This window comes from Corvus hawaiiensis, chromosome 4 (genome assembly GCF_020740725.1).
Source record: "Corvus hawaiiensis isolate bCorHaw1 chromosome 4, bCorHaw1.pri.cur, whole genome shotgun sequence".
Lineage (NCBI taxonomy): Eukaryota > Metazoa > Chordata > Aves > Passeriformes > Corvidae > Corvus > Corvus hawaiiensis.
The window spans coordinates 41,456,344-41,482,033 of record NC_063216.1 but is presented as its reverse complement, the minus strand read 5'-3'; the positions used below and the strand labels follow the sequence as shown (position 1 = coordinate 41,482,033).

The following is a 25,690-nucleotide window of genomic DNA, read 5'->3' as shown; positions in this document are numbered from 1 at the left end:
TTTTCTAATATTGTGTATTAGAAATATTACATGTTAATGAAAGAAACTTATGGAATAGAAAGAAGCTGTAAATAAAGGTGATGAATAGGCACTGTTGTTGCATTTGTTTTGTTTTCATGGTTCATGAGAAAACTACAGAGACGGTTTGAGTCACCTAATCCTTCATTTTAGTATTGTAGTATAGTACAGTAGAAACAGGTAAGTTTTACCCTGGAAGGTAAAACCATAGAAGCTAAGGTTGATTAGGCTGGGAACAGATTAGCTGGCTCACATATTCATGGAATAAAATGCATTTTCTGAAGAGATCTTTAAATGAAGCACTGTAAGGGAGTGTTGGTGGCAGAGCAGGGGAAGGCTAGGCTGTGATGAAACCAAAGAAGTCGGCACATTGAAGCAGAATAATTATGTGTGTGTGTGCATATTTGTTCATTTGGCTGCTTTCTAGATTTGGAAGCCTGTTTTCAGATTGTGAATGGAGTTTCACTGGGTTGTGTTGTGTTCCTTTTTGCTAAATTTTGGTTTTGAGGAAATAGAAGGAAGACAGCATGATATCCAGTTGGTGGACTACTTTATATGTATGGATTTACTGTTTCTTGATGTGATTGAATGCAGCAATACTGAGATACCAAAATAAGATGCTGTCTTGTTCCAAAGCCCACTGAGCTAAACAGGGAAGAAAACACAGAATCAGAAAACTGCCTGTTGTAAGCTTGAAATCCAGAAGTTTTCCCACTGACCTGATGCTAATAGATCTGTCAGTACAATATCTCAGCTCCAATTACAGGGGTTGTTGGAGGTATTATTGCTCTGTTTCTACTGTGTGTGTTATGTCAATGGTAGTGTAATCCCCATCCTCATGCACTGTCTAGTAAACCATGGTGATCTGTGTGATGTGGGTTAATTGAAGGGAAAGGAAGTCCTGTGAATCAGTGGTAATAGGCATTAGCAGATTATAATGTTTTATTGGCTCCTCATTACACAAGCTTTGAAATTTGAAGATGACTTCCTTACAGAGATGGGGGGGCTGGGAAGAAGGATCTGCATTTCATATCAGCTGCCTTACCAAGCTACCCTCAGGCTAGCGTATTTGTCCCCCCCTTTTGGATCTCACTTTGTCTTAAAAGGTGGTTAATTTATTTTTTTGTGTTGTAGCACTATTAATTTTTGCCTTTTGGAATAGTTTGAATGCAATGTGTGTTAAAAAAGGCAATGAGAGATTGGTTTTATTTTGGGTAAGGGCTCTTACTGTTGGGGAAGGCTAAAGAAAAGACATCCTGTAAATGAATTAGGATTCATCAGTTTTAGTGACTGGCATGTTTCTTAATAACCCTTTGCTCTAATTGGCATTTTAATTAAAGATGACATTTTAATTGGTTATTTTACCAATTTAGCTTGGTTATTAGCATCAGCTACTTCTTTCATTACAGGTAATTTATCTATGCCATCTCAATATCCATACTAGATATTTTAAAATAGTATTTTGCTGTTCTGACAAAACTGAAATGCTTTTTTCTTGCTCCTCCAATGCAGTTCCTAGTGCTTGTGCTAGTCTGCAGTGTTTGCCATTGAAAAAAGTGGACTTAATATATCATAAGTAGTGCAGATGAACAAGAAAAATATCTCAATAGCAAATAACTATAAATTAATTATCACTGTTAGTACATTAAGTCTTTTCAATGCAAACCAACTGTGCAATATTAATTATAGCCTACCTGCCAGGTGCTGTCTAGCTATGCATTTTTCAGACACTTGAAATATAATCTGATAATTGCTTCCTTCACTATTCTTATTCCATCCTGGTTTTGTGTATGATCTTAATTTCATATTTTAAATTTGACATGAAGGTAAATAGAAAACATACTCTTAAATCTGTGATGCAGTAATAGGATATCCTTCTAGAAAGTAGGAGAGTGCAAAATATTCATAGGGAACAAAAAATGCCTGTAAGTACTGCATAGAAACTTCAAAAAACACCCAAATAACAAAAATAAAGCCAGGATTGGGCAAAGGTATGTGCTTAATAGGGTTTAATAATACTGAGATTTTCATTTCTCTTTGAAAAAAGATCCTTGGCTTGATTAGGAGAGCTGGAAGCTTCAAAGAAGCCCACAGGAGCTCAGCTGGGGCCTTGAATGGGCTTTGAAAATCCGAGCTTAAGAGAATTTAGCCTCAGCAGCTTTAGGTTCTCCATTATTATATTTTGCTTTTTAAGTAGCTGTCATGTTGTTGTCACCACATTGTGCCACAGATGATAGAAGTGTGGATGTAATGATTGTCTATTCTTTAAATATGCCTTTTGAGAGCTAATTAATACTAAGCACTTGGAAATTGTCTGGCAAAGGGCATGATATAAATGGAATATATGAGAAAAAGTTTTTTATCATGAAAACGGCAAACCATTTCTAAATACTTGTGCAAGAGAACTAAGGGCTCCTCTGAGGTGCCAGATTGACAACGCTGCCTGATCCTGTACCCACAGAACATATGCACTGTGGGCAGCAGTACAGCAAGTTATCCTGCCTGTGCCTCTGCCCTGTCCTAGATGGCCTGCCTCCAGCTACCAGCTTGCCTTCTGGTTCTGCTAAAACTGATGTTTAATACCTGCTTTTGTGATAATAGCTTTTTTGTTTTCTATGGGTGGTTGCCTGCTGTGAACAGGATGGAGACTATCTTCTCTGCATTTTGTTTTTTATTCTGTGCTAATGAAGGACATGGTGTTAAATGGTTTATCTAGCACAACAACAATTTTTATATAAAGGAAAGAGAACTCACAAAACAAGGTGAAGAAACGTGAATCTCATGGTCATTGTCATTAATTCTTTTCTCATTTCACGTGGAGATAGAAAATTGTGTTCTTGTAAGCGCAAATGGCTGCTAAGATGCTTCTTAGCCTGATTATAGGGGCTGGACCAGAAAGTGGTTTGCTTATAAAACATCAGCATTGTTTTGGTTATGTTTTATTTTTGAAAATATTATGCAGAGAGATGTCACTATAAGTACTTAATGAAAATAACTTCAGGTCATAAATTATAATATGGGTCTCTGCATTTTGACTGTGTTATGCTGCTAACATCTGTTGTAAACTGCCCAGATAAGCTATCTTTGTTCCTAGTCCAATTTCTGTGAGGCAGTCATGGAAATGGGCTATGTTTATTTGTTTCAATTCATTTTATTAAAGGGTGAGAATAAAAAAGGGGTAAGGATGGGGAGGCATGACATTGTTCCTTCACTCTTACAAATTAGTAGCATGTTCAAGGTAAACAAGTATGTTCGTAATACAGAGATTTAACCAGATTTTTAAAATTGCTTTAAACATAAGGTTTGGGTTTTTTTAACATTTGCAAATAACAGTTGCTTTTATGGCTCATCAGAAGAGAGCCTGATACTGCTCTCAGTGATGTTTCCTTCATGTATTAGTTGAGATATATTTAAAGCAGAATGTAATTGTTCCAGTTGAAGGTATTGATGTTTAGTGTGGGTGTCCAGCACTGCAATGGAGTGCTAATAAACCTTACTGATCTTAGAGCAAGAAGTTCCTCTAGACTGTAAATACTAGACTACAATTTGAACCTACTGAGAAGTTATGCATAGAAATATCTAGCTGAGAAAGTTAGGGATGGTTTTTTGTTAATAATTGTTTACAATATCGTTGAGTGTATGTTTTATTGCTTACAAATCTTACTTACTCATCCCTATCTCAAACTTTTATCAAGCTTTTTGTTTGCTTCAGTTACACTGAATGACCAGGTAATGAATTTTCACACTGATTCTTGTGCAAAAGGCTGTGTTCTGCTTCCTATTATCTGGGAATGTTGTGTGCATAAATGCTTAGCTGCTGAGTTAGACTGGTTTTCTTTCTGCTGTTGTTTTGGAGAAAGCTTATTCAAATGCTTCTGTAACCCCAAATATTTCACAGCTTTCCCTTTTATCTCTGTACTCAAGGGTTCAATATTAGAGATTCACTTTCTATCAGAGGACATCTGGGCAAAATAGTCTTGCAGCCAATCAATACTGCTCCTAATCTGGCAGGATAAAGCTGTGTGTTCCCTTCCACTCCAGGGGACTGCTTTTGCTGCCTGTGCAGCTCCCCACTGCCTGCCAAGTCCAGACTTGGCTTGTTGATGCGGTGGTATGGGGAATTAGGCAGTGGGCTGCCAGACTAGTAAAAGCAGAGAGGCTCAAATTAAACAGAGATGTTCTTGATTTGTGGTGCTGGGAAGTATAGAAAGGTCTCTTTGTCTGAATTGCAATATCTGAGCTAGCTTGGTAGGCTGCATGGTAATACTTGTCTGTGATGACAGCAGGCATCTAACATGCCGGGGATTTAACGCTCTCAGGCAAGTGCTTTCCTCCTTGTATTGGTTTCTGGTAAGGATGAGCTGTCACCTCTCAATGTGTGTAGAGAACAGAGGTCTCCTGAGTAAGGCTGTTCCTTATGCTTCCTGAAGAACCATTAAATTTCTATCACTGCAATGTGATCCATGCCTTGGGTAAAGACATTGTTTTCTGAGCCTATTCTTCTGTCCTAACCTCTACTCATATGATGCTTTTTTTTTTTTTTTTTAAATCTACAAACAGCAAGAATGTAGAAATTTGTAAGTAGTAATAATTCGGTGTTTTCATGCAGAATCTCACAGTGACATGATGAAAATCATGCATTCTTACTGCATCACCTGGTATGTATAAGCCTTTGTAAAATGAGTCATCATTCATATCATGTTGCTTTGTATAAATTTGCTGGATTTGGGAAGCAGTGCTCAATTTTTAAAAACAAATCAATACTGTACCAGTATTTCAACATGTTTGTTAGTATCATCCAGTAATAGCTGTAACAATCTTTATTTTGGTTGAGGCTGTTTAGACTGCTCCATCTAAATTACTAAAAGAAAAAAATTGGTTTAGTTATGGGAACGTAACTGATGTACAATATAAACGTTGAGATTTTGTATCTGTCTGAGATCTGTGTGCATGCTATTTAATACCAGTCATTGAATTTGTGTGTAAATTTACACTGAGTGTGTAAAAAAAGTTTGGAGTATTTTTCTGCATAAAAATAGTAGTTCATGGACATTTGCCATATATTTAAAAGCTTTTAAATATGTTCAGGATTACCCTTTTACTCTGAAATGTTATCAGCCATCAAAAATTAACAGGACTGGGACATCTTTTTAGGGTGAAACTTTTTAATATTTGTACACACAATTTTATAATGCAATTAATTACAGAAAGTTCTTCAGATAGGTGTTATTTCTGTGACAGATTACATAATGCATTTTACAGAACTGTTTCAGTCTTCTTTTTTGCCAGTCTGAGCATCTGGTGAACAAAATAATTAAATTTGAGGTTTTAATTTCAGAAACCAGATTTTCTTAAAATGCATACTCAGCCCAGCTGCTAAATCTCTCCTTTGGAGTTTTTTCATACCTCATTTCTGATTATGTAAGGCAAATGGTAAATTTGGATTATTATACAGATGAGATACAAATATTATCCAGCAAAACACTGTTCACAGTCTGTGTGTGTTTGATCACAAGAAGCAATTGTGCTTATTTTGTCAATGTGGATGATCTCTGACCTTTGCATTTCTTTATCTTAAATGATACATATTCTGCGTGTTGATTACCAATAGTGTCCAGGAGACTGACAATATTTAGATGTAAATACCGCAGTACAAGCAGTGCACATTTGTGGTCTAATTCAGCAGTGTGTTTGTGACATTAATCACATTTTAATAATTGGGAGGGCAAATTACAAGACAGCTGTCTCAACAGAGAAAATAAGAATTGTTTGCATTGATAATTAGCATTTCTTTTTTCTTTAATTATTGCACATTTCAAACAGTTTTTTGGCACTTTTTGAAAGGCTGGAACATGTGTTTGTTTGAAAAGAGGAATAGAACCTCTGGTAGCTCACCTCGTCTGAGTTGTAGATCAGTGTTATAATCAATTTTAATTATTAATTATTCTTAACATAAAAGTTTTACTTTGATTCTCCACCCCATTCCATCAGGGTGGGAGAGAGCGAGAAAGGAGAGTTTGAGCATACAGCTGTATCATGCTTAATTTTCAGCTGGTCTTAAAATCACTACATAGATCCTGTAGTTAGCTTGGAAGAAGGAGGATTAACAAAAAGTGGAAACTCACTGTTACAGTTTAGCTTTCAGGATCTGAGGAAATTTTGCAGTACTATAAGATATTAAAAATTACTTAGATATGAGAAAAAAATCAAAAGTCCTACAGATGATGTAATTCATGCAGTAAGTAGTAGAAGATATTACAAATATTATTATAAAACATGTTGCAAACCGAGCCTTTGATTTAAATTTCTTTAATCTAGCTGTGTGACAAAGAATCACAGAACCCCTAAATATAAATGCAGGATATGGGTGAGGAGGGAACTTGTAGCTGGGTCAGGGATCCATGTTACTCAGATCTAAGGGGTGGTATTTACACAGGTAGAAGTCATAAGATTGTCCCACTTACTGTGTTTTGAGGGCAAGTAGTTGTATGATGTGATGAGGAGATCGTCAGTGTTATATTACAGAAATAGGCCAAGCTATGTCTAGTAAGACAAGACTGTGTCAGAAAAATGTTCTGCACCTTAAGAGGCAAAAAACCTCCCAAAGCTGTTTCAAAGGTTTAAAAGAAAATAGCAAAAGGCCTACTTTTCGCCTTCACGTGTGTCCTACTTCTGGCTAGAATAGAGTTAATTTTTTGCAGTAGTTGAGGAGGTATGACTAGGAGGTTTGTCTATATCATCTCACATTCATTGCCTGGGGTTGGGAAAAGGGACTCTTGCTTCTGAGAAGGACGTTCCTTCCAGTGGTAGATGATGTGGTGGGGAAGAGCTACTTGGTATTTGATTATTGTTGCAGGCTTTCTGTGTAGATCCTTTTGTTGTCTTATACCTTTTCCTATTAATACTGTTGCTATTCCTGTTGATTTTCTTATCTCATTGCTCTTTCTAGTAAATGGTTCTTATCTCAACCCATGATCTATGCCTTTTGTCCTCGCAGTTGCAGGGGGAGAAGGAAACAAGTGCGGAGTGGTTTTAGCAGGACTAAGTTGGAGAATATCACTGGTAAACCACAACAAGGTTTATTGTTGACTTGAGTAGCTATATAATACACTTTCTTTAACATAAACAATGAAAAACAGGACAGAGTTTGAAGTACTTGTGGTGTATTTGTGCCTTTTGTACTTAAAAGGAATCAGGTAAGTTTTCGTGAGACTATTGAAAAACTATCTGCCAAGTCAACATTAAACTTCTAAGAAAGAAGAGGTATAGCTCTCAGTGAAGCAATTGTTGTAGGCAACTTTTTGTGAAAGGAGATATGTTTCCCCAAGAGTAGCTCAGTTACTGTGGCAGCCAGCATTTTCACCTGTGACAAACCAGAAAAGATCTGTTGTTCCTGTACATCCACTTTGAATGAAGAGATGGCTGGTAGATTACTTGTATGGGATTATTCCACTAGGATTTGATCAGATGTGTTGGTGTGTTTAGACTTTGTCGTTTTTTTGGGTTTTGTTTTTTGTTTTTTGTTTTTTTTTTTTTAAACAGCTTCCTAACATTTGTTTGAATGTATGAGGCTCACATGTTCCATCCCTTAAGATGTGTAGTTTGAAGGAAAAGATTCCTCTCACTTGATTTCATACATACAGCAAAAATCTGTGCATTCCAAAGCCCTTTAGGTCATGATTCATCTCAGCTAGTTTGGATGAGAGGAATTCCATTCTAAAAATGCCTATTTATTTTCTCAAACTACTGAGAGACTACTGAGCCATGATTTTAGACTTACGCAACTGTTTGTTCAGATGGATCCAACCGAAGACTGTCTCATAGACACAGGATAATTTGGTGTACCTAGTGATGCAAATCTCTTTTCAAGTGGAGTGTGATGTTGTTCTTTGAGTACATTACTGTCTTGAGACAATTTAGGCATTCATGAGTGGACACATGCTCTAGGTAGACACAAAGACCTATTCTTCCCATAACAATTATTTCCTACATGTTACCTCAAACCCTTTTTAGTTCTACATTTTCAGTAGCACTTAAGACTCTCTAGATATTCCATATTTCCAGTCCATGTTACTGTTAGTTAAAGCTCTTTTAATGTAACACTTCCGTCTTTGCGATTCTTGGGAACAATGGATATAGTGCTTTGACATCTTGAAATGCAGTTGTATATGTGGTACTCTCAAGGTCTATTTGAGTTTCACTTGAATGGACTGAGACCTAAGATAAGTCAAAAATCAAGGTTTCCTTACATACTCATATTAATAAAAGAAGATTTTTAATGTGTTTAAAATTGTAAGGTTACAATCAGTATGTAAAAATATATGGAGTGAGCAATTATCTATGTTGGTAAATATTGATACAAATTGCTTGAAGAATGTAAAATCCAGCTTAAAATTTAAGTCGGTATACCCATCCTTTGATAAACTTAGAGGATTCATCTCTGTTGGGCTGTTTAATATTCTCATGTGGCAAGCACTGTGAGCTGTGTCACTTGGGAATTTAGGGTAATACCAGAACAAAGCATTAGAAAATACAATGTAGTAATGTATTCTACACTGGCAGACCAGGAAGCAATTTACCCAGAAGGTCTTTCCCAGCCCAAATTTAAACTTGCCTGTGATGCAGTGATTGTGAGGACAAACTTCTCCCATCAAAGGTCATCTTTTTAGTTAATGGTTAATACACCTACTGATGCTTTTTGTCTTCAAATATTTGAAATATTTTTTGTCACTCAGCTCTTCCTCTAAAAAATATTTACAGTCCTTTTGTATCCCCTTTCCCCCCCCCTTTACCTCCTTCCCCCACCCCCAGTTAGCAGTCTCATTTAGTCAGTTGTCTCTGCTCTGCAGTCTCTCGGAGCTGTTGTTCCAGTCACATATTTGTTTGAATCAACTGATTTAATTGCAAGAGACTGCTCTGGACACAGATTGAATACTGAGGTAGCAGAGCACTCTTTGCAATCTTTGATCAGCACCTATATGTAATTTCTAGTGATGAGCATGGGGTTTACCTCAAAAGGCTGCCACTAAATAAATACTGAAATAATTAATTGGCAGCTTTTGAAGCACCTGTGAAATTGTCTGTGAGCATAGGTAAGAATTTTTGCTTTATCACTTGTAACAGGCATTCAGTTAAAAATGTTCTGAAAATGCAGCTGGATCTTTAATGCAATTGAGTTATTTAGAAAGTCCTGATAGATCAAGAGAGGATGTGTAATTTAATGTTATTCTTAAGTTTTAAGGATTTAGTTTTATCAAACTGGGGAGTATAAGTTCTTATTTCCAGTAAAATAGGGGAGGTGGATTTAACTGTTTCAGGTAAGAGTAACCGGTGAACCCTCAGTATGTTGTTTTTTGTGTTTGAATATATAAATTGCTCAAAATAGCAACATATGTGAAACTTTGTGTACTCCTGTTTATCACATTCACAGCCTATGAACCTGAGAGAAAACCTCCCCTTGGGCTGCATTCCATTCATGGATGGTAGCAAAGTTTTAACATACATGGGGTATTGCAAAATACCAGATATATTAGTCTCCATAGAGCTACCATATATCTACATATTTCCCAAAGCCCAGGGCCTTTTTCTTCCTGGAAATTTTGTAAAGTTCACCAAAAGTGTTTAGTAATTTTTTTGGGATTTCTTATGTCTTGGTAATCTGGTTAGAACAATAGCTGTAAATGATTAAAACTCCCAGAAGATGGACCACTGCTCAGACACAGGTCAGCTGCATCTCTTTTCAGCATGCCAATCAAAACTTAAAAGCAAGAAAAATGAAGGCTTAATAGCTCCCTAGGAAACAAAATTTCAAAGGTATGTGAGCTCTCTGCTATTTTTGATTAGCCTTTCTCTTTCTCATGAGCCTCATAAATAGTTTTCTTGCATAAAGACGTTGCTTCAGTTAATGGGTCAGAGCAATTTAAGATCCATGTAGGTGTACTCGCATTGTTTGATTGGACTGTATTTTCTTGCTTGCTCTTTCCATTGTATACCTAGAATATGAGAATATGCTTTCTGTATTCCCCTTGATTTCCACCTCAGTGTTGTCTTTCTTTCTCATATTCCACCCATGTTTTTGGTAGGTTTTGAGAATATTTTCGTATCTTCTTTTTTAAGGTAGCTCTTCTGTTATACATGCAGAGTTATAAAAAAGAATACAAATATTGCCAAGTATTTAGCATGTAAATAAATAAGGAATATTCATTCTTCCTATTATTTCCCAAACATTAGAAATGTAAAAGCTACACCATACTGTTTTAGTCTATTTCAGTAGTACAGAGGAACATTCAAAACAAGTTTGAATAAAAATGGAGAAATATTCTACTGAAACCAGAGGTCAAATTTATATAACTCTTCAGGTGGAATTTGTCCTTTACAGCATGTCTGCAGAAGTGCTGTAAGGCACAGTGAAATGTAGGCGTTTTATGAATCTCTTAAGAGACTGCATATGTAGCAGGGCAGTGCTGGGTAAGATAACCAAATGTCATTTGGGTCTGGTGCTCAGTTATGTACAGAGTACTGTGCATGCAACACAACTGTCATCCCTCACAACAAATCTTTAGGAGACATCATAGTAAAAGGCTAGACTGGACTATCTCTTAAAAATGTATTTTGTGTTCCGTTTCTTATGCTTCTTTATCTCTGATACTCAGTGGCAAAAGAATTGGATGATGGAAAAGGCATTCTTGTCTCGTACTGGTTCCAAGCCTGAAACAAAATTGTCATGTAATAGCAGCTCTAATTTCTGTAAGGAGAATTCAGCCTGTTTGATGGAGGTTGCTATGTAAGATAAAAAGAATTTGAGAAAACCAAAAAGATTTGAGTTGCTGTACCATTTATAATAATGCTTTCTGAGAATAGAACAGTCTCATATATATGTGTGTATATATACATAATTTTTAATTCATTTTTTCTAGTTCATTGTGTGCACCAGTGTTAATTTGTGCATTCAGTCTGATGATTTTGAGGCAGCTGGCATCCTTCTTTGCAGAAAAACATTGCAAGGATGTAAATGTTAGATTGCTCTTTATCTTTTTTTTTAATCCATACAAATCTGAAAATAAATGTTTTAATATACGTTGACTAGAGCCAGGAACAATGCAAACAGTTGTAATTCTATCCTCACTGATAATGTGGTGGCTCCACATAGCATTCTATCTTGAAGAAGAGTTCTCCCCTATGAAGAAATGCAGAGGATAGGGTAACAGCACTTACAGAAATAATACAAAATGTTTCAGCCACGCACTTAATAAAGGAAATATCATCTCTAGACTTGTCCTTATGGGGTCACTTTTTATCTGAGTAAACACCATTTCATTTATTAGAAAGAGCTGAAACACTGCAGCTTTTTGTATTGCCATGAATCAGGCGTGTGTTTGGAGCAGAATTAATTTTGTATCAGAATAAATAATTCTGTAGGCAAGCATCAGTGCTTAGAGATATTTTTTTGGCTCACCACCTGCCTTCCCAGACTGCTTTTATCTGGTGCAGACAAGCCTTTCTATGGCACTTCTATCATACATGTTTGCAGAGAAGAGATATTGGCTTCTTATTCTGAATGCTGGCTAAAAGCAGTGTTCTCTGGCATTGCTCTCAAATCCTCCAAGAGTCAACATCATCTTCCTTTTCTGATAACTCTTTGTGTGCCTGATCATAAGAGACCCTTCATGCTTTCTCCCTGTGGAAAAAGACTACAAAGAAAGATAAGCTTTCATGGTTAGTTTTTAAGGCCATTGTGAAACTACTGTTAAGGGTAAATTATTAGAGCCACACTGGGGTGCCACATCACCTAGAAGTTTCATAGGAGCATATCAAGCCTGGAAGTTACATCCCTGGTATTCCTGACCTAGCTATCTTCAATGTGAAGCTGAATAATTTTGCAGAATGTTAGTGGTGAGCCTTATTTTTATTGCCTGAACTATCAACCTGGAGGACAGTGGGGCAGAGCATGCCTTGCACAAGATGTGCCCACTGCCAATCTCAAGGGAGTCAGGGTGTCTTGACACTCTCCCACCATTTCTGTCAGCAATGCTGCCATCCCTGGCATTGGTGGACCAGAACAAAGGCTGGTTTGTATCTGGGGCTGGCTTTAGCTGTACACTGAGATTTACAGATAGCACTTGCTTTGGGTCCTGGCATAGACACTGTTGTGTTTGAAACAGGTAAATGGGTATTGTCTTCAGTTTGTTCTCCCTCCCAGCCCCCAAATTCCACATCTATTATAACTGCACATAAACTAGAAGGTCCATTTAAATAATGAGCTATTAGTACTGAAAATTGCTGGTTTGTCCTAAAATTTGCACGGCATTTCCTATCAGCATACCCAGAAAATAATTTCTCTGTTTAGATTTCCAGAATTTTTTTAATAAAAACATAACTATCTTAAGCATAAAACACTATCAGCACTGCTTATAATACCCAGGATGCAATTCAGTAGACTTATCCTGTACACAAACAAGAAAATTTGAAAAGCACAAATTGCAGTCACAGTTTTATACCTAGAGCTGCCTCAAAGTTGCTTTATTGGTATGGCAAAAGCTGAGAATGTCCACGTGGGCACAATAGGATTTTGGAAAAGAAAGTAATCTGTTGAGTCTCTAACGTAGCCCTCATTCCCACCTTTGGCAATGATAAAAACCACGGAGCAGTGTTTTGGTGTGCAGCCTCCCAGGCAGCCACTAGAATGCACCTTATGTGCTCATGTAGTTTTAATACATCTGAAGGTCAATGAGAATGGGAAGAAACCCAGGAAAAAAACTCATTATCTGAATTTTTCCTACAGCTGTACAGCAACTTTTTCATTGTAGATTTTGTAGAACCATTAAAACTGAAACAGTAGTTGCTTACAACTCACCCTCCCTGAACCTTCTTCTCGACCAGGTTGATTTGCAACACCCAGACTCTGTAAAGATATTTATGTTAACTTCCACCAAATTTTACCGAATGTGCCACTTACAGGAAAATATTATTATTATTACTACTACTGCTACATGGAAAAAGCCTGCAGAGAGCTTGAAGATTCTGGTTGCTTTCTGAAAATTCTGTCAGTGTAAACTTATCAAGAACTATCTGTGTTGATAATAAGGGTAGTATAGAGAGGATGATTCTCAGAATATATTCTGGTGGTTTTCCCTACTAGTCTATCAGTAACCTGTAGCTTACAGTGAAGTAAAAAGTTATTTCAGGCATATTTCACCTGACTTAAGTCCACCTGAATTTAAGGCAAGTATTTGAGGTACTTAAACCAGAAGTTTCATCATCTTGAATGCTTTCTGTAGTTTCTTTAGAGGAGGAAGTCACTAACCTCCCCCCATCATCACAAATATTTCAACATAGTATTTTCCTCATTGTGTTGTTTAGCAAGAAAGTCTAAGGATGTTCCTGACTTGGATAGCTTGCTCCACTTCCTTTAGGCCTGTGTTTGCACTGTTAAATGCTTCTGGAAGACTATTTTACTCTAAGCGTCTGTAAATTATTAGAAATTGTTATTGAATGACTTTTTTGTGTCTGTTAAGAGAATAAAATAGTAAAAAAGCTCTAAATCATCTTGACTTTTATATTTCTAGGTGACCTAGTAAAAATCTATTATTTAGTGTGTGATCATCATGCTGTCTAGGACTCTGGATGTTTTATTCTGCGATTTGTGTGTATGTTAAATACCAGTGTAAAATGGTAAATAATAAATTGGATGCCACTGTAAAAAAAAAAAAAAAAAAAAATTACCAGCCAAGAGCATTTAATTACCTGTTTATGTTGAAAAGGCTGAAGACCATGGAACAGTGTGCTGAATGGAACAAGCAAGAGTTGCCACCCTGTGCTTTGCATGTTAAAAGTAATGAGGGCAGCCCAAACAAAATTATTTGCATTCTGTCCAACTTTGGCTTGAAAACACCATGCAGTTTCACAGAATAGCTTAAATGCCTAGCATAGCTTAATTGCCAGGCATGGAAAGTAATAAAATTCACATGTCTGACCACGAAATGAACCAGAGAAAAATCAGAGGAACTGCTGGGTTTAAGCAGCTTGGTTTTGACTTATCTTGGCTATGTAATTGTTACAAGCATAAATCCAGATGTTGATCCGTGCCAGCGGTATCTCATGTTTCATCTTCCTGCATCCTGGCATTATGGTTTTGTGCATTCTGTGGATCTGGGAAACTGTCAAATGGGGGAAATCACAGGTGGGGTGGGAATAGGCTGCACCTGAGAGTGATATCTGGCTCTGTCCTGCTGTGCATCAGATTCTGTGGAAACAGAGTGAGAAAAGCTAGGTGTGCTTGGGAAGGTTATAGCATACTATTGAATCTGATCTGCTTCTTAATCCAATAAAATCCTAAATTTATGGAAGATTTTAACAGCATAGTTTTAATGACTGCTTCCTATTTTATGGGCAGTTAATGCCTTAGTCTTGTTTTTTATTTCACTGACTTTCCCAGGATGCTCTAATAATGAGTAGAAAAACGCTCTCTAAGCATCTGAGTTTACTTTGGTGAGCATGTTTATAATACACTGCTTAGCTGCAGAAGGAGGTGATTCTCAAAAATTAGAATAGCAAGCAAAATTCATTATATGCTGGTAAGATGTACCAGGCTAAAGTTGTGTTTGGGTAACAAGCTATCTGGGTATGTGTTCTCTCATATAGCATCTTAGTGTACAATTGTTTATATTCCTGCGATTTTCCAAGGGGAATGCATCTTCTGTTTAGTTATTTTTGGAAAGGACTTGTCCCTGTTGCTTGATTAGTCCTGTATTGCTATCATGTTCAATTGTATATGAAGATGAAAATAGGTAAGAATAGGTGCTTCACATTGTAGTGTTGAGAATAACTACAATTTTGTTTCTTGTTGGAACACTCAGTCTGGGGAAGAAATTGTATCTCATAGGGCACTGTGCTATCAGTGCTTCTTTGTATCAATATTGATCTCTTGATTTTGTCTCATTGTGTCTATCTCGCCCTTGTGTCTTTCTCCTATTTGTAACTGGATCACAATGAGAAAGCTTAGGGGTGGGATGAGGTATTTTAAGGAGGATTTTTTTGGTCCATTTTTTATTTAGTATTTTCAGTATTTTAGACAAATAGTCTTTGCTTTTCTCTTTCCTATATTTTTTCCTTTACATTGGTAGCTGGAATTCACTAGCTGTTCTGAGTTGAATACTCTATGCCCACAGTGATGTAGAGGGGAATGAATGGGATCATATATTATTTCATCCTGCCAAGTACTAAATGAAACTCCAGTATCACTTAACAAAAACAAACAAACAAAAATACAACAAAAACAAACAAAACCACAAACCCAAACCAAAACTAAACAAAAGAAAAAAACACCCCAAAACAAAACTACCAAGACAAAACCCATGCAAAATCCACACTCACACCCCCCTAGTGAAGACAGATAATCAATCAGTTACAGTGTGACAGAAAACTGTAAATCAATCTTGATGGTTTTTTTTCTTTTTTTTTATCTCAACAGGTCTACAGTCAGGATGTAACCTCCTGTAAAATGGAAACCTGTGAAGAAAGATACAGATAGCAGTTGGAGTTAAAAGTGGCAGATGACTATTTCTCTTCTTAAGCATCAGCTCTTTAAAACGCTATGGTGATTTGGAAAGTCTCAAGAGTGAACTGCAAAGTTTTCCTCAGCTCAATCAATGCATTTCTTATTCATTTCTCCAAGTCATTGATGTTCAGAGATGGTGTGTGATGGAAAAAAGCACCATGTTTCTGTGTTTGTAGCCCCTGTTTTTTGGATTAGTTTGCTGCATTGCTGAACCGATTTCATTTTGAAGGGCAAGGAGTGAATGTGATGGATTTATCTTCAGAGATGAACAAACATGGAAGGAATCCAGTAAGTCATAAACTAGAAGATCAAAAGAAGGTAAGATTGGTTTTAATTATACTTAATTATATTTGAATGACTTGCAAATTTGTTGATGACTTCTAGGAAACTGGAAATGAATATGCTTTTGAGGATAGAGTAGACTCTACGCTGACACAATATTGCAGTACAGAAAACTCTCTGAATTTTTCTAGCAAACTGTCTGTCAAAACCTGTACTTGCTGACCTGCTGATCTGAAGCAAAAATCTGACATCAGCCTAAGACAGTGTGAGATCATTGTTTTTTACTATGCATGTGTGGGTAGATACCCTTCTCATTCTGTTCTATGAGTAGTTCTGGATAATGTATTTTTGTTCAATTTTTATCCTTCAGTATCCAAGGCAGTTTAAGCATGTAAATTCATGCTTCCATGGTATGGGAAGTTCTTTCAGAAATCCTGCTTCTGCAACAGACTATCCTAAAAATTTAACCTTCTGTATTCATGTCCTTTACTTACTCATACTATGGTCTAGAAATATTTCCAGTGCCTATTTCATGAACCTCAATTTGATGCCTTAATTTCTTTGGGGGATGATAGAAAGACCCGTGTTTTATTGGTATTTTGGTATTACATTGATGGATTTTTCCTGAAAAAACGTTTTGTTTGCTTAGTTTTGTGGGTTTTCTTAATCTCTAGTTTATTAAAAGTTCAAAACACTCTAATTTTCTTATTGCCTGGGTTCTAAGGTAAGGCCTGCACTGATTGGCAGCCAGCAGAGAGAATATATTCCGATGTACCATCTGAGGCTGTGGTGTGCTTCATACAATGCCTTAAAGTGAGATTTACTGGCCTCTTAGAGTTATTGCATAGGTTCAGTGGGACTGTCCAAATAATGTATTGAAGTGCAGGTTATCTGCTTCATTATTACACAGACTTATAATAAATGCTTTTGGCTTGGGTCACCTTTTTTTTTTAAAATTTTTGGTATGAATGTTTCTGTCTAATGTTTTAAATCATTTTGATCTTATTTGGGAAAAAGTAGAAACTGGTATAGTTTATGGACAACATAAGACAATTTTAAATCCTATAAAATCAAATACTTGGTTTTAGTGTCTCCGAGATTTGTATGTGTTAATCTAAGTCATTAAGTCATAGCCGATAACCCTCTAAAGTGCAGAGAATTGTAGGAAATATACTATACTAACACACGATGAAATTATTGCAGAAAACATATTCAGCCTTTGAGCATTTTTCGTGTAATGGAGGAGAGGGAGAGGTATATGATAAAAGATTATTAGTTTACAGCATGGGACTTTCTCCACTTTATAATTCCCACCCTTCTGTGGCACAAAAGAAAAGCTGAGAAATGTTACATTAATCTCACTGTCTGGTGAACTGTTTTCTGAACCATTATTTTGTGACCTGGAACCAAGTATGCTTGAGTCCCCTTTTCCTCCAATCCCCCTCTTGTTTTAAAAGAATTTTTTTCCCATCATGTCTAATGCCTGCAGATTCACTCCTAGACACTAACTCTTTGGATTGCTTAGGAGGAGAAGGTTTGTTTCAAAGAGGATCTGTTGTACCTCAAGGTCAAATCTTTTCTTTGAGCTAGTCTGTAGATATTTTATCCATCTGTAGAACTATGCAATGACCACCAAAGGCTCTGCAGCTGCTAAGAGACTCTGCTTTTGTGCTGTGGTTGATGCTGAAGAAGTAAATGTGATGATAATAAACAGAAGACTTGTTAGTTTTCATTTCGTTCAGGGATCTTTACTAGCAATTGAATATCATTCGTATGCTAATATCATTATAGAAGGCTAATATTAAAAAAAAAAAGGGTTTAAAGGTGGTGGTGAAACATAAGAAGTGAAACATAAGAAGTAGTAGTTATTTGGCTCTTTTTGCTGCATTGTCTCTAAAGCAAAATTTTAAATAAACAGATCACTTTAGGAAATATTGTCTTACTTACTAGCTGCCATGGGTCCTGTAGTTGCCCACTACCTGGATCAAACTAGGCAAGAGTCAAGCTGAATTTCTTGGATGCCTTATGTCCTTTCAATAAATAAAAAAATATTGTGTTCTTGAAAGACTCAACTGTTGTGTAACTGTAGAATATATTGTTACCGTTTTCTGCATGAGCAATTTAGGAAAAAAGTCAAATTGAGAAAAAAAGCTCCATATAAGACTTCTCAGGTAGTTTTAGAAATGCAGACTGTGCTTTGGGATGTAACTTGTCTAATAATTTTATAGCTATGCTATATATATAATAGCATAGGGTTATTTTTCTGTGGTCTGGATTTGTGTCTGAACAACTATATTTAAATCGTTTTTCATATTACTAGTGTGTATGACACTCAAATATACTCCTTGGCTCAAAACCCATCAAATGCTGTCACCTGCATTTTAAATAGGTGCATACTTCTCTTGTGGCTGCAGAATTGTCAAGTTCCTTATCCTTCCTGTAGCTTCAGGATGCAATGACATTTTTATTGATTTCTGCAATAGCCTGCTTATGTTTGTGGGACTGGCAGGTGTTGCTGGGCTGATGCTCACAGTCTAAGATGTAGCTTAGTCATGAAGTGTGAGCTTTTGGTAGCCATGTGGAAGCAGTAGTCTGATTTTTGTGGCTGAAGTGTTGGGAAAAGGAGGGAGGCAGGCTACTAGTGCAGAGAAGGAAAAAGGTTTTAGAAAGACCATTGTAATTAATTTGACCTCTTACAGAAAACAGGCATAGGCCTTCCTTCTACAAATTCTTCTATCTGGATGCAAAGCCTCAGGAAACTGGGAATGAGCTGGAACAGGTAGTTCTGGGATGTCCATCATTTTTATCTGCCCAAGGGCTATGTGTCCATGGTATCTCCATCCAAAAGATGCCTTTTTTCCTCCAGGCTTGGTGTGCCAGCCATGCAGCTTCATCCATGTAGAGATTTCAGGTTAAATGCTGTGCTTCAGCATCTGTTTGCCCTTTCCACAGTGTACTGTGATTTCTTATTTAATAAGTATGATAAAGCTAAAGGCTTTAGGACAGAAATGTCAATAAGTAGCAGATCTATATATTGCTGTTTACAGTATGGTGTGCAAGTTCATGATTTTAGCACATCGCAGAGAGAGCCACCAACTAGCCTTTTGAATAACAGATTTCTCTAGACAGCTTGTTGCAAACAACCATTTTAAAACCTGAAAGAGGCTGTCTTTTCTATCTGCATTTCACCATTCAGAAGGGTTCTTCTGTTTTCAAAATCAACATTGCAATTTGTGATCTGCCACATACATGGTTTATGCTAGCCAATCTGCGAAATGCATATTCAGAATTTCCTGACTACTCCAGTTATTTAATTTTAATGTTTTCCCTACAAGAAAGTCCCATTGTGGCCATTTCTTTGACAGACTATCCAGGTTATATTGTATCTTCAAAAAACACCTGCTTGCTGCAGGCAGGCAAAGCCAAGCCTTAGAATGATGCTGCAGCTGTGGCCCTGCTGAAGTCTGGCGGCTGGGGGTGGGAGCCTGACGGTGGTTCACTGTGGGCGTGCGGATGTCTGCGAGGCAGCACACAAGTAAACAACACAGGTTGCTGTCTCCTCAAAGATCATTTATGTACTTGATCATGCATAAAGCTGTAAAACTGTTTCAGAATTATAAGAATGTACAAAATGCTTCCCAGTAACAGTAATACTCTGTGCCTTAAAGGTTTGGCATATCTGCTTTGTCTGCCAACTAATTTACTGCTTTCTGTTCCACAATGTCTAGGGTGTTTCAGACAAGCCCTCTGAGTCCCTGTCCTGACACATACTAAAAGATGTGTGCCTGGATTTGAAATCCATTATGCAGAATACAATAGGAATGATATTGTTGCAGAATTTCTTGTTTCCACAGGAGGAGACTTTGTGCCTTTGCTGACACATTTTATCCATGTCTTGGAATTCTGCACACCCAGAATTCTTGCTATGGGCACAGGGATAGTTTTTCATCACATTTCTTTTAAACTCTTTTGACAGAAGGCCTTGATCCTTCTGTTTAGATATGGATCCAAACCAAATGAAAATGGAGGGTAGTTTTTAGCACTGCACCACCTCCTCCGCAAAGATATATATGAGAAAGCTAAATAGGAGAAAGTATAAGAATCTCTGTTGTTTTCAGAACAAATGACGTTGTTTTCTTGTCTTTCTTTTGGTAGGCAGATGAGCCACTTTACTCGGAGGGACTTTCAAATAGTCACCAAGGCTCTGTTACTGGGCAATAATTAAATATAATTAATTAGCAGAAATAACCAAACAAGCTTTGTCTAGTGTTAGATGTTTTGCTGATCTCTCTGGTAGCCATTTGGAGTTTAATTAAAAGTCCAAGAATCAGTCAGATATTGCTTGATAGGATAAAATAATAGTTTACTGTCAAAAGCACCAGGCGGTCTTGATATGCAATCCTTTAAAAAAAACAAATCAAGAGAGAGGGTATAGAAGGGACAGATATAACAGGAATAATCAGCATGTGCACCACACTGTTCCTCCATCCCCTGTCTCCTTTGTCCTAGTCAATATTCAGTGCACGAGACAACATTTCAGGAAAATCAGATGTTGTCCTCACGAGGCAGTGGGGCCAGAAGCATAATTTGTTCTCCTGAGCACTCTTCTACTGCTGTGTCTGTGCTCCCCATTTTCACACTTCAGTTCTAATTTTTATGACTAAATGTGTAGTCATCCAACAAGTGTTTTGAAAAATAATGACATGAAATCTTGCGCAGGCCAGAGTTGTTGCTATTCTTGTTTAATAGTGCATTTTCATTTGAGGACCTGAGATCTGAATGATGTTGCTTTTTATGTGAACGAGAAGGTTGATTTCTCCCATTTTGTTTCTATTTCTCTCCGAGGCTGCTCTGAGCTTTCTCTCCCTTCATGCACTCCAGCCCCTCCTACACATATATACATATACATGTATATTCTGTGCAGCTCTTGTCCATCTGCTCCTCTGTGTCTGTCAGGAGATGCTTTGCAAACAGCTGGAGGTCTGCAGATCTGCTGAAGAATCAGTGATTCACTAAGCTCAATGTTCACTCTTATCCCGTATTGCACAACAACTGGCAGGGATTTTGTGGGGTTTTTATTAGGATATATATTAAGTGTTTTAATCAAAAATAGTGCAACAAGGGAATGGTGAGGGGTCATCAGGGCTGAGGGAAGATATTTTTTCCTTTTTTGCTTTATTTCTTCGATACCCTAGAATTAGGCACAGATAAGAAGAGCCAACACAGCTGATAAGAAGAAATGGACTGTAGGGATAAAACTACAGTTGCTTTTTTATATCAACTTGTCATATATTATCTCTGCCATTCCTTTCCTTAAGCTTTCTCCCTCCATACTCCATGTGTTTTCTGTTTCAAAAGTTTTGCTAGAAAGACTTGAGTTATCTCCCTGCCTATCAAACCTCCCTGGGGCCCCACCAGCTGACTCTTCTCACTTTCTGAAATTGTTCTGTGCACACTGCTAGGGAAGTTCAAATTTAAAAAAACCAAAAAAAAACCACACAGTCTTAATAAATGGAGTTAAATATCATTTTATGAAATATGAATCCCATATTTAATAATGTATAAAATAAAGTCATGTCCTCTGCTGCATATTAACAGGGCTTTTTCTTCCTTTTGGAGAATCACAATGTAAATAAGATAGTACGTATTTCTCTTTTATACTTTTCCATTGCCTTCCCCAAACCACTATTTGCAAGAAAGACTTGATTAAAGGGAAGAATTTTGTCCCAGTGCTGCACCAAAACAGCTAAAAATTTAAATACTGATTAAATTAATTCTTTTCTTAAAATGATACTGGCTGGCTGTTTTTTTTATATTTTGTTAGTATGCCTCTGTTTTGTAGATGGTTGCTTTCCTTCCCAATCACTATCAGTTTTATCTTATAGTTGCTGCTATCAATGTGTGCCTGATAACTGAATAAAACTTGGTTTTATCCAGGAATACTAAGTAAAAATTGTACAGGGTGTCATCACTGCCTGGTTGGAAGGAGATCAGCTGCTTTGCAGCTGTTACTGCTGGCAGATTTTTGTGTAATCAGATAGCTGAAATGAGTGCTATTCTATATGTATGTATACAGCATGGCTTGGGATGTGCACTACAGAGTCGAGTGAGAGAAGGCGGTGGTGTCTCATTTGGGTTGGTTACTTCTCTCCCCACTGAACAAACAAACAGACTGACTGGTCTTGGTCTTCACTTAGTGCTAAAGGCATAGTTTTCAATTTCTACCAGTTACATTGCAAAGGTAGATTTAAGTGTCCTGTCTCAAATGGTCTTCTCTGTTTTGGAATAAGATACAATGGCTAAGAAGCAGGAAACAGTGAAACTGATGGAAATAGTATCTCATGATTATACAAGGTTCTCTAGAATTCCTTGAAGGTTACCAACTACTTGCACAGTTTAAATATGTCAAGTATAAAAGAAAATAAAAGACTAAAGGACTTTATACTATAAATCCTGTTTTTTGATTGCCTTTTTAAAAACAAAGCTCTTATTAGCTTCAGTACAAAGAACATTTTAAATGATAATAAATAGCTAAGCAAGTAAATGAAGCTTTCTTTTTTTGTCGTCTCTCTACAGTGGCATTGCAAAGCAAGGAAATCACTGTCATTGTTATTTAGTATTTTCCTGCTCTTAGCATTTTTATCTTTCAAAGTGTTCTGAATAATATTTGTTTATCTGCTTTTGTCCTGAAATCATCATCTTGGAAAATCTTACGTACTTCAAGGATGAAATGCTGAACTAATCTGCAACCTTGTCCTATCTTTTATCTTTTAAGAAGGAGCACAAGCTTGAGAAGCAGTTGCATACAACACTATATAGTGGAGAACCTGAACCTGGCCTTCTAGCTGATCCCTTCTCCTGCACTGTGACATTGTCTCAGGAATTTTATCAGCCAACTTCATGAAGATCATACCTTCAAAAGGTGCTTTGAGGTTTCTGCCGTTTGAAATCTCATCTTCATGATAGTTTCCAAAATAAGTGCATTAGCATTCAGCTATCCTTCTTGCTGATTTTGAAAATATTTTCCTAATTTTTATCGATTATCCTGTATCAAACCACATATTTAGAGGAAATGCCTATTTTCTTGTTCCCCTTTTCTTGAACTTGCACTTCCTATGGGATTCTTCACTATGTTGAACAGGCTTCATACAATAAAGATTAATAAAAAATGGCCAGATTTCCTCCCAAAATGTTGGAAGAAGTAAGTAAAAATCACTTGAACCTTCTGCTTATTCCAGTTCTGGACTAGATTTGAATCTCTGAAAGACAGAAAAATCACTAGAGCAATGTTGACATGGATGCAACTAAAGCTTTTTTTTTCACTTTGATAATTTTTCTACTTTAAGTGAAAAGAAATGCTGTGTTTAGGAAGTATTTGGGGAAACCTGTTGTTGTTATTTTTACCACATTGGCATTGAGCTAGTTTCTTGAAATCGCTCTGTAATGTTACCTTGAGATTTAACTGGATCCTAAATTCAGGTCAAGGACTCTGCGGCTTCCTAATTATCTCTGCAGTCTGGCAGTACAAGTAAAGCATTATAAGTGTTGTTGAATCTGTATGTCACGCAAGGAAGTCCTACTATTTGCTTCTCTAATTCCCCTGGAAGGCTAATTTTTGAAATTGGAAGGAGAAGCATCTGCTGCTACTGTATCAGAAGCAAATAAGTGAGGGGCTGTACTGCAGTGTGCCTTTGTGGGAGGGATATAAAGACCTCTTTAAGATTGCATTTTATAAACATTAAAGCAAGAAGTTTCTTGTGAAACTGCATTGTGTGTCTGCTTGTAGAGCAGAGTTAATAACCTTTTAAACTCATTTTAGATAGGCCTAGCCTAAAGCAATATATGACAGGACAACCTTGCCTGGTACTGTGGCTTTTAGCTTCTGAATAAAATTATCTGGTGGAAAATTGAGTGATTGCCAGCAACAATTAGTAGTCTCAAATTAAACTAGTTCTTGTTTTTTTAGATACGATATGTAAATGCACACTCTGAATTGAGAAAGTGAGAAAGGGTTGTATGAATGCAGAAATGATGCACAGAAAATTTGAAGCCTAGCTTCTACAAATGAGATTTTTTCCTAGGATTTTTGCATCCTTGCTAAAGGAAATACATGTGAAAACCTTCTCAAACCTCAAAACCTGTAGAATTAGGGACAAGGTATATTGTGAAGGTTGCATTAGTTTGTCATGTTAATTTTCTACTGCACACAGCCCTCAAATATGAATCTCTGGAGTCTGGGTATTGTACCAGAATGGAAGACTATGCTTTGCTACACCGTAACCTAAAGTGCCAGGGTGCATTTATGCTGTGGTCCAATAAAAGAATACTGCTGGGAAGATGCTTCATTTTTATCTTTTTTAATGGCTAGGTGCTGATGTTGGCTTTTCTCTAGCTCTCAAGTACAAAAGAATGCAAAGGCAGGGAAGTACTCTGGAAATGGTTATCATTTTCTTCCTTCCTTTCACAGCTGGTTACTGGCAAGCACATACACATCCATTTTGGTTTAGATGTAAGTATATGCATACATACAAAGTAACATAGTTACACTGTGTGTTTCCGGCAGGTAAATGAGAAAAGCTCCTCTGCTAGAAGAGAATAAAAATCTGATAGAGCTACTGAGTTTAATACCAATATTTCCTCTATTTCACGTCTATGTTTTGTATTTTTTGTTGTGGTTTTTTCTGTTGGCTTTTTGATTGTGTTTTTTTTATTTACTTCAGGATACTCTACAGTTAGTTAAGTAAGCCTTAGAATATTCTTTTTGTAACGTGTTAAATTGTAATAAAATTGTATCTCAGTAGGCACTGGTGTATGCAAAATCCCTATACTTTTTTGATATTAGAAGTCCTTGATGTCTTTTAAAATTCTCAGTATTGGGCACAGAAATGTTTCTTAGTGGCACTTTTTCCTAAGTGACTGAATGGGTGAGGAACAGCCCGTTCCAGGCTGAGGGACATCTCCTGGAATACGGGGATATAGCAAAAGTTTGTAGCAAAGCAGCTGTTGTACCAGTTTAACATTTATCATTTTTGATGGAAAAATAAACCTGTAGTTGAAATACAAATCAGCAGGCTGTCTTTATTAGTTGGGCTTTTGGTATTATTTCTTTTGCCTGCTTTTCCTTTCCTTTTGTTGTTACTGTTGTTTCCTCCTTTCTCTGTCAGGAGTATTCTCATTACTTGTCATGTTCCCTTTATCCTTGCTGCATATTTGTTGCCCTCTATCTGTTTTGTTTTCATTTTCCTTCTCCTCAAATTACCTCAGCTTACCACTTTTTTCAGTATACGTGCATATAAAAACATGCAGGGAACTGTGTATGTGAATATGCATGCATGAGCATGCATACCTGCATGGATATTTGTGTGTACAAGTATTTTGAGTGAGTGCTTCTATATAAACTTGTAATACGGACAGCAATGCATAGGAAAATGAGAATGTTTTTCTTTCTCCGTAATCCATTTGTTTCTTGTTTTTTCTGGAAAATACTATCCTTAGTGCAAGGTCTTTGCCACACTGTGAATCTGTGTGCACATCTGTGCAGTGCTTAGGACAGGAATCACAATTTTGTTCCTGGGTCTCTTGAGTTTTTTAAAACAATAGTAGTAGTAATTATATGATTTAATATTTTCTTTTTAACTGGAATTTTTTGTGTGGTGGTGGTGAGAAATTTGTGTATTTACTTGCTTCCTCTGATAGAGCCTATCAGTGTTCTCTATCTCAGTCAGAAACGTGGCTGTCTTAGCCCTTGATGTGTGAGGTGCAGCCTTAAAATACTGCTGATCCCCATGTCATCTGACTGATGTGCATTAAAGCTCCTCCTTTGTCTGAATCCCT

The 25,690-nt window shown here is 36.9% G+C and overlaps 1 protein-coding gene across 2 annotated transcripts in view; it reads left to right on the top strand.

Moving 5' to 3' along the window:
* The window catches only part of NAV3 (neuron navigator 3), a 531,757-nt gene that overhangs the window by 119,357 nt on the left and 386,710 nt on the right, over positions 1 to 25,690 (top strand). For both annotated transcript variants that reach the window (XM_048300218.1, XM_048300219.1), the window contains exon 2: positions 15,488 to 15,892. In XM_048300218.1, the coding sequence (XP_048156175.1) occupies positions 15,821 to 15,892 (72 nt within the window). In that variant the 5' untranslated portion in view covers positions 15,488 to 15,820. The remainder of the gene's footprint in view (positions 1 to 15,487; positions 15,893 to 25,690) is intronic.